At 39.2% G+C, this 12,806-nt stretch overlaps 1 protein-coding gene across 7 annotated transcripts in view; it reads left to right on the forward strand.

The window, feature by feature from the left end:
* The window catches only part of tnikb (TRAF2 and NCK interacting kinase b), a 61,758-nt gene that overhangs the window by 31,186 nt on the left and 17,766 nt on the right, over window positions 1-12,806 (forward strand). For 2 of the 7 annotated variants that reach the window (XM_079601505.1, XM_079601507.1), the window contains exons 7-17: window positions 276-406; window positions 523-577; window positions 1,005-1,083; window positions 1,207-1,382; window positions 4,063-4,129; window positions 4,225-4,423; window positions 5,451-5,567; window positions 8,808-9,011; window positions 9,789-10,142; window positions 12,139-12,303; window positions 12,384-12,629. In XM_079601505.1, coding sequence (XP_079457631.1) covers window positions 276-406; window positions 523-577; window positions 1,005-1,083; window positions 1,207-1,382; window positions 4,063-4,129; window positions 4,225-4,423; window positions 5,451-5,567; window positions 8,808-9,011; window positions 9,789-10,142; window positions 12,139-12,303; window positions 12,384-12,629 — 1,793 coding nt within the window. Of the gene's footprint in view, window positions 1-275; window positions 407-522; window positions 578-1,004; window positions 1,084-1,206; window positions 1,383-4,062; window positions 4,130-4,224; window positions 4,424-5,450; window positions 5,568-8,329; window positions 8,417-8,807; window positions 9,012-9,788; window positions 10,143-12,138; window positions 12,304-12,383; window positions 12,630-12,806 lie in introns of all 7 variants that reach the window. The other 5 variants (XM_079601510.1, XM_079601506.1, XM_079601511.1 and 2 more) reach the window with 5 other exon arrangements.

Raw genomic sequence — 12,806 nt, forward strand, 5'->3', positions numbered from 1 at the left:
CCTCAGTGTTAGTTTGTGTATGCGTGTTTTTGTGTCGAGGAACCTGTGACCCTCCTCTGGAGTTATTAGGGCTTGTCATTGAGTTGTTTGAGTTTGGGAGACAGTTCAGGCTGGTTGCTATGACAACGCTGCCTGCGGTGAGGAGGGAAGAGTGGCACAGAGGCAGATGGCAGAATGCACTTCATCAAAGACCTCTCCGCTCGTTACTGCACGCAGACACATTAAGGCCAAATCTTCCCGGTGTGTTTGTGTGTGTGTGATTGCGTGTTTTACAGTTGATTTTGGTGTGAGCGCACAGTTGGACCGCACCGTCGGTAGGAGGAACACTTTTATTGGCACACCATATTGGATGGCTCCAGAGGTCATAGCCTGTGATGAGAATCCAGACGCCACATATGACTTCAAGGTATTTCAAGCGATTCTTAATTACGCTGTCACTTCCTTCTCACAGAACCTGATTGCTTTAGTGTGAGGGTCTTGTTTGGCTTAAGGCACAAATCCTAAAACACCTTTTTGTTACAGAGTGATCTGTGGTCGTTGGGAATTACAGCTATTGAAATGGCAGAAGGAGCTCCTCGTGAGTCTAACACAATGCAATATGATGTAAAAGTACCCCTATTGTGATATTGTTTTGGAGTCTCCTACAATAGGTTTACATGCATCCAAGGTCATAAAACAAAATAATTGTTGGAAATTTGCATTATGCAAATATTTTACAAACCTACAGTACGTAAGTTCAAGTAGGAAGTATGGAATTACTGACGACTCGTTTCAGGAATCGGTTCTTTCTTTTGGGAGACAATAACTCCATTTAGTGCTCACATTGACCTTTGAAACTTTGCAGTACTTTTACATTTACGAACAGCTATATTACACACTACATGAAAGGTAATATCTGGTAAAATATAATAGGGGCACTTTAAACGCATGATGGGTGTATTTTCTATGAAATTTAAAATGATCACAGTGATTTCTAAATTCACACACCTGTCTTGTTTCCTCAGCACTGTGCGATATGCATCCCATGCGTGCGCTTTTCCTCATACCCAGAAACCCAGCTCCCCGACTCAAGTCCAAGAAGTGGTGAGTCAGGCATGCCCGAACCCCACGTCATTTTGAATATACACTTCAAATCTACACATGATGATAATAAAAATGCCTGAGCATCAAAACGGCGGAAACACAACTGTTTGTCATTCTCTGTAGGTCTAAAAAGTTCCAGTCATTCATTGAAAGCTGTTTAGTGAAGAATCACAATCAGAGACCAAGCACTGAACAACTCATGAAACATCCCTTCATAAAAGACCTCCCCAACGAGAGACAGGTCCGAATTCAGCTCAAAGACCACATTGACCGGACCAAAAAGAAGAGAGGAGAGAGGGGTGAGTTCACTTTGTTTCTGTTTGGGCTAGGTTGAATAATATAGATTTAATTGATTTTAATCAATCTTAATTTTTTATGAACCGATATTGATTCTTAAATCTCAAGCTCAATCTTTTACAAGAACGTGAAGCACAACACCCAACCAATAATTGCAACTTTGTTACTTTTGATATGATTTTGAAAAAGTCTCAGCTTTCAAATTCTGTCAATTTGAGCTTGAATTACAAACAATACATTTTGGAGTTCTTTAAAGGAACACTCCGACTTTTTGGGACTTTAGCCTATTCACCTTATCCCCCAGAGTTATATAAGTCCACACATACCTTTTTCATCTCCGTGCGTGCTATAAGTCTGTTTGACGCACCCACCGCTAGCCTAGCTTAGCACAAAGACTGGATGTAAATGGTTGCAGCTAGCATACTAATCCAAATAAGTGACAAAATAAAACAAACATTTTCCTATTTACATGTTGTGATTTGTATAGTCACAGAGTGTACAAAAAATAAAGTCACATGAGACAGACATATTTTAACCGTATAAATACTGGGAACTATATTCTCTGAAGGCGAAGCACTGCTACTTGGGCGGAGTGATAACCGTAGCACATGAGACGCGCGTTTTTTTCTTCTGTCAACAAAACCAACGTGACTTCTAGCTCCGCTCAAGTGACAGAGCGCGTTCGAGGCAACAATACTAACATTACAGGGGATACATGGAGCCCGTAAACAACTGCAATAGTAGTTACCACCCTATTCATATAATAGTGTCACTAACGTTACATTAGATCTAAGTTAGCTAATGGCGCTGTTACAGTAACGTTAGGCTAAACATTAAAAAATATAACGGAACACTTACCGCATCCGCTCCACTTTGTCCTGTATGTGATAATCGATGGGATGGCCGTATCCTTCAGCACACGTTTCATGGTCCTTGTGGCAAATTCCATTTTTTGAAAATAGCCGTCCTCAGTGAAATGTACCGAGCAAACATAATGTCCCTTGATAATCTCATTAGGTGTGTTTTGATCAATATCCACAGCAAGTAGCCATTTCTTCATCCGGTCAGCGTTTTTAGTTGGAATTCTATGAAACATCATGGTATACCTGGTGTCCCCTGTTTATTGTCACAGCTCTTTACAATACAGCGAAAATCCATGATTGTAAACTACGCTTTTACTATTTATAAATTGCTGACTCTGTTACCCAAACTCTGAACGAACTCTCTGCTCCTCACCGGAGCGTCTCAGGTGCTGCGGTTATCACTCCGCCCAAGTAGCAGTGCTTCGCCTTCAGAGAATATAGTTCCCACTATTTATACGGTTAAAATATGTCTGTGTCTCATGTGACTTTGTTTTTTGTACACTCTGTGACTATACAAATCACAACATGTAAATAGGAAAATGTTTGCGTTATTTTGTCACTTATTTGGATTAGTATGCTAGCTGCAACCATTTACATCCAGTCTTTGTGCTAAGCTAGGCTAGCGGTGGGTGCGTCAAACAGACTTATAGCACGCACGGAGATGAAAAAGGTATGTATGGACTTATCTAACTCTGGGGGATAAGGTGAATAGGCTAAAGTCCCAAAAAGTCGGAGTGTTCCTTTAATGTGGCATGATAGATCGATGTAGCGCCTCAGGGATGTGAATCATCTCTTCCTCTTTATTAGTTATAGCAATAAATGATCATGAATGAACATCAGAAGGTATGTTGAAAGATACAGAACAACTTACTGAAATGTGTCATGTCTCATTAGTCAGTCAGAGTTTCAACTGTGCAAAGACACTAAAACCGCTTCAGTGTCCATAGCTAGATAAGGAGCATTTGGCTAAATATATGCACTACTATGTTACATGTTCTTTATACAGTGCTATGCATAAGTTTAGACACCCATGCTAAAGTTGAAACCCATGCTAAAAGAGGAATAAAAAATCATCTTTTGGAAATTGAACTTAATGCCTTAATTTAAAAAAATAGGAAAAATCCAACCTTTAAGGACACCAATTTTCTTTGTGAATGAATAATGTATCGTAAATAAATAAATATTCTTCCTTACAATACACGGTGCATAAGTTTGGACACCCCTATGTTAAATTCCCATAGAGGCAGGCATATTTTTATTTTTAAAGGCCAGTTACTTCATGGATCCAGGATAATATGCATCCTGATAAAGTTCCCTTGGCCTTAGGAATTAAAATAGCCCCACATCATCACATGGCCTTCACCATACCTAGAGATTGGCATGGTTTTATTTCAGTTAGCCTAATAGCTGGTTTGATTTGCATTGAGAGATGATCTTATGGAAAGTACTCCATGCCAATCTCCAGGTATGGTGAAGGGTGTGTGATGATGTGGGGCTATTACTAAACCGTAATAAAATATATATATATATAAAATATATAATATATTTCTACTCAAATTCGTTAAAAAAGTTTTTATATAAAAACTGCCTTGATGCAATTTTCTAACAAATTAAATTGTATTAAAATACATTTGATTTATTTATCATCTTCTTCTTCTTATTATTATTATTATTATTGAGAGTGACCACTATTATGCTAATTTTTTAATATAAATTATTTATTGATATTTTAGGATATTGAATCGTCCTTTAATCTTAAAAGTTGTATTCCTAAATACCTTCATCTTACAATGCTGTGCTTTTTTTCTTCTTCTTCCAGACGAGACGGAATACGAGTACAGTGGAAGTGAAGAGGAGGAGGAAGAGCGAGACATAGGAGAGCCGAGGTAGATAGACCTTTTACGCTCACACACATACATAAGCGTGTATAGTGGAGATGTAATTTACTTAACGTCTTGATTATTTAATGTCTTCTTTACAGCTCCATCATAAACATCCCCGGTGAGTCGACCCTGAGGCGGGACTTCCTGCGTCTGCAGTTGGCCAATAAGGAGCGCTCCGAAGCCCTGAGAAGACAACAGCTAGAACAGCAGCAGAACGAGGAACACAAGCGCCAACTACTGGCCGAGAGACAGAAACGCATTGAGGAACAAAAGGAGCAGAGGAGGAGACTAGAGGAGGTAAGAGGAGAGGGCCGAGAAATACGGTTTAATTACTGTGGGTTGCAGACATGTTTCTAAAATCTTCAGCATTAGTCATTAGATTTATTATTGTCCTTTTCTTTTCTTCCAGACATCCTTAACTAGTGGTTCTCAGCTGGTTTTGCTGTAGGCCCCTTATTATACATTTATTATCAAGTTATGACCCAACATAAAACCAAAGTTGTTAATCAAAAAAATTTTGTAAATGCATCAGAATGTATTAATAATATCATAAGCAATATGCAAAATGATGACCAAAACAGCAGACGTGGATCAAACATGTTATTAGTATTTAATATTTCAAGGTGACAGATGAACAATAACAAAATATATGGGAATCTTTTACTTCTGCTATCCTGCATGCTTATATGCTTGGTTGCATTTTATTATTTGCATTTAGCATTGTTGTTCCTTGCAACCATATCGGAACAAACAGACAATGTGATTTGCTATCGTTTCTGTCACATTCAGACACACACTTCCTGTACTCTATTTTGCTTGTGTGTGTAATGGCTCATGAGATGACTTTTTAATGCCCCTGGGAGACACTGAGCTATGATCAGTCCACAAGAAGGTTACCCAACATATTGGGAATTCTTCAAACGGGAGACAAAGAAATACGAAGCTCATTGAGCCAGTGGAGATATTCCCAGGTTATATGATGTAGGGTTTTCTCAGTAGGGGAGCGAGGAGAGAACCTGTAGGGATGAATCAGGTGGCCCGGCTGCGCGTCAACCTCTCGTTCAACACATCTATCCTCCCGCTGGTCCACTGTCAGGTCGCCTCTTTTCAGCACAGCCCCTGTCAGCAGCCCCTGCTGGGGAAAGACCATTCAGCATGGCTTGCCTGCTGTAATGCAAATGTATTGTCTTTTACACCGCCACCTAGTGGTAAAAGGACCTGCATATGCTAGTGTGAATCAGGGCCAAAAATTGGACTCAGCACTGAGATTTATATATAGGAATGAGAGGTTCATTAATGAGGGCTTGTGTTTATAATCTCACAGCAACAGCGACGGGAGAGAGAGCTTCGAAAACAGCAGGAGAGAGAGCAGAGGAGGCGCTATGAAGAGATTGAGCAGCTCCGCAGAGATGAGGACAGGAGGCACGCTGAGAGAGAGCAGGTACATATGTACACACATCTACAATCATATATGGCTTATTGTGGTTGACCAATATTTTTTGGCTGCTTTTATTAATATTTAAGCAGAAAGAGGGCAAGAAATTATTTGGAGAATTATTTCAGGACTGAAAATGTACAGTTGTTCAGGCTGTTATATATAGGTCTATCACTACAAACTTAACCCATAATCCGCTATGCGAAAAGAGATAGGACCACAAAACCGAGAACTGACAACTGCACGCATATGAACAGGAAGAGAAGAAATGAAGTGATGTGGCAGCTTCACACACTCACACACCATATGCGAACAAACTCCCAATGATTTACCACTACTGAGATGGAGACAAGATGTACTTTCTGTTAATAAATGCTACATGTATATGACCGATACCAATTAGTATTAAAGTGTCCATTAACTGATATTTTATTCTTTTGTTTTATTATATTTTATTTTATGCTTCAGCATTTTCTCCTCTAATGGTAAATGTAAATATCAAGTTGCTATATCCAACACAGAACCAAAGTTGTTTATCAGAAAATGTCTTTAAAAATATTAAAATTTTATGCAAATATGCAGAATAACTGATATTCAGAACCAGTTTTTTGCCATATCTACATTTGATAGTAGTGATAACCAAATAATAATTATTGAAATGCATTTTATAAAAACACAATATTGATGAATGTTAGTACAAAAAAATTAACTATTAGAACACTGTTTCATAAGTGAAAATAATTTTTGATCTGTCTCTCCATGCAAACGCATACATGCATTACTGCTAGGACATAAAGGCATAGGGCATAAAGACAGCATATGTATCCATGCACTGTTTTTAAACCCTCTGTTAATCAAATGTAATTCGACATGCACTTTGTTCTCAACTGTAACCATCCACTCAGATATGCATATCAGACTCTCACATGCCTAAAGCTCTTATTTAAAGCATTCTCTCCAGTCTATGACTCACTTCCTTCTGGGAGGGAAATGTTCTGCTAGATGGTAGGCATATTTTAAGCACTCACCCACCCACCCTTTCAAATGCAGTCGGGCCACTTGAGCTCTGTTCAGTAGTGAATGAGGATGTCTCAAGGGCCGTGTGTGAGAGTGCGTGTATGTGTAGAGACAAATAAGAATGACTGAGCTATTAATAGCAGGGAAGATTCACCATCTCTCACTCATGCCAAAAGTTATTAATGACAGTGAAGATTCACCAGCTTTCACTCATGCCAAAAGTTATTAATGACAGTGAAGATTCACCAGCTTTCACTCATGCCAAAAGTTATTAATGACAGTGAAGATTCACCAGTTTTCACTCATGCCAAAAGTTTAGCGATTTAAGACATTTAGCAATTCTGAAACTATTTTAATTTGACACCCTTTCCCTAAAACTCCACCCTTCAAAGATACTGTTAAAACCACTGTAATCATAGAGGGAGCAGGAGTTAACAGCTGTTAATGAAGTTGATCTCACTGTAGGCTTGTGGATTGTTAGCAAATGTACTGCCTTGTGAATTTGCAAAATGGTTAAAACTTACAAAAAAACATTGTTTATGAGCCTCAGAGACTGTTGTGATATTTCGGTACACCTAATTCATTAATATCTGTGAAGCAGTAGATATTTTCTTAGTGTCTTTCCATAAAAAAAAGCTTCCAGTGCCTTAAAGCAACAAAGCAGAGCATTTTCTGTCATAAAGCATTTCATCTTTTCGTTGCTAATAACAGTGAAAGTGTCCTCCACAACGCCTTAGTTTAGGAACATATGATCCATATTTTTTATCTTTTAATTAAGAATAAGCCATTTCAAAAATGAATGTGTCTTTCTGCTGGGGTTTTCTGTCCAAGTACACTGCCATAAACCTGTTTTGCTCTATAATACTGTAATTTAATATATACTCTACTGTTCAAAAGTTTGTGGTCTGTAGAGTTTAAATGTTTTTGAAACCTCTCTAATGCTCACCAAAGCTGCATTTATTGATTTAAAAAAAATACAGTAAAAACAGTACTATTGTGAAAAAAAATTCTATTTTAAATTTAAAAGCCATTTATTCTAGCTGCATTACTCCAGTCTTTAGTGTCACATGATCAAGAAACATTTCTTATCAAACTGTTGAAAACCGTTTTGCTTTTTAATATTTTTGTGGAAACTGAGACATTTCTTTCAGTATTATTTGATGAATAGAAAGTTCAAAAGTTGAAATTTAAATCTTAGTAGCATTATTAAAGTCTAATTCTGTCACTTTTGATAAATTTAATGCAGCCTTGCTGATTAAAGGTATTAACTCCTTTCAGAAAACATTTTTGAACTGTACTGTAAATGTATGAGAATTATTAGAAGTGATATTCCCAATGACATCCCATGGCATCTTCATCCATTATGAGCCATTTACTGTATCCCATATTTTTGTCATTTTAACAGAAGTGGGTTTAATCCAAAGCAACGTTTTCTTTGGTGCAACATTCCCCTGGAGCTGTCTGGGGTTAATTGCCCTGCTCCGGGAAATTGGGATCAGGGTACGAAGTAACTCCCTAGTGCATGGCTGGCTCATTCCATGGTTTGAACCAATGACCTCTAGGTAGTGAGCTCATCACACACAAGGTCACATGGGATCTATGCAGGGCAGCGAGTTATTATCAGGGTTTCTTACCTTCTGATTTGCTTGATTAATCTTTCATTGTTTCACTTAAACTTAAACTCTTTGAAGGCCCTGTCATCTCTTTTTCATCTTTCTTTCTCGTTCTGACGTGCTGCGCTATGGGGTTAGGAATATATCCGTCGGCAGTTAGAAGAAGAGCAAAGGCAGCTGGAGATTCTTCAACAGCAGCTTCTCCAAGAACAAGCTCTTCTGCTGGTAAACATTTGCACTATCACCTTTAAAGTACTTGCACTTCCTTTCTTTTCATCTTCTGCACTTATGGCATCTGTCGGTCCCTAGTGCATTCAGAGAGAGTATCGATTGTGCGAATTGATCTGGGGCATTTGGGGTTTGTGGCAGCTCTGTTTGTTATTGCTCAGTTCTTTCGGAAATTAGACTCAGGATCCACGGCTATCAGGCCATCGGTGGGATTAGCTTATAGATCTGTTGAGATCTTCCTAACATCTGATAGCCTCCAGTTATTTTTAGGGAGTACAAAAATCTGACCCTGTTAGGATTATTTTGTCTCATGTGGAGCATCTGCTCCATATGTCCCTCAAATCTTGCTCTTTTCACCTCATTCTCTCTCGCTCTCTGTTGTGTCTAGGAATATAAACGGAAGCAGCATGAGGAGCAGCGTCAGGCCGAACGGTTGCAGCGGCAGCTTCACCAGGAGAGGGCTTATCTGGTCTCACTGCAGCAACAGCAACAAGAGCCACGGCCTGCCGACAAAAAACAACTGTACCACTACAAAGACTCTGTCAACCCCAGTGACAAACCGGCCTGGGCCAAAGAGGTACAAAAACATCTGGTTAGGACCCTTACTTGATTACTACTATCTAGGGTTGTGTGAGAATATCCATTTTCTAATTAATGTCTTTCAATATTGAGTCATAAAATCCTGAATGTGAGTTTGCAATTAAAAGAAAGTATACCACTGAAACAATGGCAAGAATAATTTTTTTTTTTTAGTTGTCTTCATTGACTTCATGCAATTCAAAATCAAATGACTCTTATGATCCAGTTATTTTTAGTGAATTAACACCACATCAGTGTAGCCTGATTCACAAAACCAATTATTTTTGGTGAGCTGGTTCTATTTACTGAATCAAAAACACACACAGCTTTAGTGTTGCCCAATTCATGAGATCAATCGCTTAATTCGTTCTTTTAATGAATAGATTGGGGAGTTACTGGTTTCAATCTGAAAACCTGACCCGTATAATTTAAAGCATTAACAGAGAGACAATGTCTTTTATATGCAAGCCAAATTAAAATATATCCAAATGAATCAGAACCGAATCCAATTTAGCACTGAATCGAGACCTTATTAATCCGAAACAAACTGAATCAGGACGATACCTAGCCCTATTGCTCGTTATCAAGATTCTATACTCATTGATTGTAGACATTATCAGAATTATATGTCATTTGTTCTTACATTTTGCTTCCTGTGAATAACTGTTCCATTGGTTTTCAGAATCCACTGGATGCTTTTTGGTTTATCGTGCTCTGAAGCGGCCCTCCTTGCATCCTCAGTTTTGTGGGTCATTATCTGAACGGTTTTATTGTGCTTATCTGAACACAGGTGATGGAGAGAGCTCAGAGTAACTCCCCTCGAATCCCTCCCAAGAAGCACCATTCGTTTAACAGTCCTGGAGAAAAACGTGTCGGCCACCTTGTCCCTGCTGACCAGAACCCCTCTAATCAGCCCACGAGACCCCCTTCCTACCCAGCGGCCTCCCACTCAAGAGAGATGGAGCTGGCCGAGCCTCAGCTCAGGATAGTCAGTGGGCCGAACGTTCCTAGAATCCGTGTGTCTTGCGAGCCAGATCCGTCCCAGCTGCTCAGGATGGCCCAGCAGGAGCAAGAGTCCCGGGTCCGCAATCCCGGTCGCTCCAGCAAAGGGGCTGATATTGAGAGAGACTTATACGTCTCAAAGGTCTGCCTCCGCTAGCATGACTCCTTTTTTCGCCATGACCTAGACGCTTACCGATCTGGTCATGGTGTATTAAAGATTTAATGTGGGGAAAAATATATTTTTTCCAAATTTCTATCGGGGCATTTGGATGATCACTTCTGGAATGCCTTGTCTCTGTTTTCCTCTTGTTCTCCGGGTGAACGTGTTCACATCTCCCAGTTAGTTTGGTGGATTTTCTTCAGACAGCTTCTGCTCTCGCTGTCGTCTTGTTCTAATTTCCCGTAATCTTCTCTTTGATCTCACCTATCGCTCCTTTTCTTCTTACAGAAAGCTGATTACAGAGGAGCAGGGGTTTCTGGGGTGAAGATGAGAGAGGTTTGGATGTGTTGGGCAACAAGAGTAGCTTTAGACCAGTGGTTCTCAACCTATTCGACTCCAAATTTTTAACATTAAAAATTATTTAATGAACCATTATCAAAGACAATACAAAAGGCCCCTCAAAATATTTCTGATCCATAATGGCAGATCTGCTAAATTCAGAAACTAGGAGTGTCAACATATTTACATAATTAAATGGTTCTTAATGTGTAAACTTTGTTTTGTCTTATATTTTTAACTCATTTTTGCTTCCGCCTTGGAAGTGTGCCGAGGCCCCCTAGTGAGTCCTGCCCCCCCTGGTTGAGAACCTGTGCTTTAGGCATTGTTACAATTACAAAGGAGTTTTGATAAGGGGTGGTGTGTTACTTAGAGACAGTCTTCAGAGCACAATCTGTCTACGAGTCATTTCAGATCCAAACCTCCCTTCATTCTGAGAGAAGAAATGAACATGGTTTTCTCACTAACATGGCTTTTTCTGTCTCATTGGACACTTGACGTCTAGATAGGCCATAAGCGATTCTTTTCATGTCTGGAAATGCTTGTGAATGGTGCATGACAGTTTTGAGGCTTGTTGTTTGAATTCGAGTCAGCTAGAAACAGCTTCTTTTCAGCATCTCCTTTAATATACTGGTCATAATGGACTAAATGTTTCCTTTCTGTCTTTAACTTTATTTTTCTGTCATTTGGTTGTATGTTTCTTCTTTGCTTATGGAGTCATTCCGATTGGGCTTGCGGAAGTGAACAAAAAGATTATCTACAGTCAAGCTCAGGGAACAGGTCTAAAAATATCTAAAATGTCTTGTAATGAGGCCGTCTCTTGAAATTAGGACAGGCGGATTTTGACAAAGATTGAAAAACAATCTCGGGTGATTATGGAAATGGGAAAGAGGAATAAGGTTGCCAGTGAGAAGTCTCTGTACAACCTTCTTAAATTGCTACAGCTCTCATCACCACGTTATTAGCTGTCCTTATTATATAAAGTAAACTAATTTGTGTTGATTTAATTTTAATTAGCTTATGCAAATGCTCTGAATTGCCATTAAAAATTGGTTCTTACTAAAAACCGGGGTTTATTTGGGGTTTATAATTAGATTACATAATTCAGTGTCAACAGTTCACAATCTAATAATTATTTATTTCGAAAATGTTAGCTATTTTTTTTGTTGGTAATACATTAACGGATTTAGCTCCTTTTGTGCATATATTTTAAGATGTGTACATATATGCTACTGTTCAATAGTTAAATAAAAAAAATAATTAATACTTTTATTCAGCAAGGATGCATTAAATTGATCAAAAGAAATACAGGATATTATTAGAATGAAATCTAAAGGATTGTGAGACACTGAAGACTGGAGTAATGATGCAGAAACTTTAAGAATAAATTACATTTTAAAATATATTAAAAATAGAAAAGTTATTTAAAATTGGTATATTATTTCTCAATATATTACAAATAATATAGCAGTTATAATTACATTTTTTTACTGTTTTTATCAAATAAATGTAGCCTAGCGTAGATCCTACGGTGTCTCATATGTACTTCGTAGTTTCGCAGTTCCTTCTGACTCCCAAGCAAAGAGGAAACCGATTGGTTGTGAAGAGTTGCATGGACATTAACATCCTCTCTGTCTGTCAGGTTGAGGAACGTTCCAAGCTGAACCGCCAAAGCTCTCCGGCTCTCCAGCACAAAGTGGCCAACCGTATTTCTGATCCCTCCCTGCCTCCCCGCTCAGAGTCCTTCAGCAGTGGAGGCATACAGCAGGCCCGGACGCCTCCCATGCATCGCCCGGTAGAGCCTCAGGTACTTCTTGACCTCCTGACCTGTCTTAACAGATTTCAGATGTGTTGTGAAAAACACTGACCTCAAAGTTCTTAATTCAGATGGCGCACCTAGTTTCGGTGAAGTCCCATAGCTCCTCCATGACAGGATCCCAGTCTCTGCATGATCAGTCCTCTCAGGGCGTCTCAGCCTTTCAAGAGGGTCTGTCGCCTCACCGACCCCCGATGCCTCGCCAGAACTCTGACCCCACGTCAGAAACCCCGGCCCCACCACCTCGCGTCACCAGCCGAGACGACAAGTTTGAGCGCAGCTCTTGGCTGAGACAGGAAGATGATGTCCCTCCAAAGGTGATAATCTGGGATGAAATGTGTTAACTCTGAAGCAGTGGTTCTCAACTGGTGGATCACAGGTCTTTTCTAAGTCTCAGAAAGAGAAAAACCTTGCTGAATATGATTAATAATTAAATGTAACTGACCATATAATCAAGCATAGTTAGGACTATGCTAATTTAATAGGCTTGTCAA

This window comes from Phoxinus phoxinus (genome assembly GCF_949152265.1).
Source record: "Phoxinus phoxinus genome assembly, chromosome: 24".
NCBI classification, from domain to species: domain Eukaryota; kingdom Metazoa; phylum Chordata; class Actinopteri; order Cypriniformes; family Leuciscidae; genus Phoxinus; species Phoxinus phoxinus.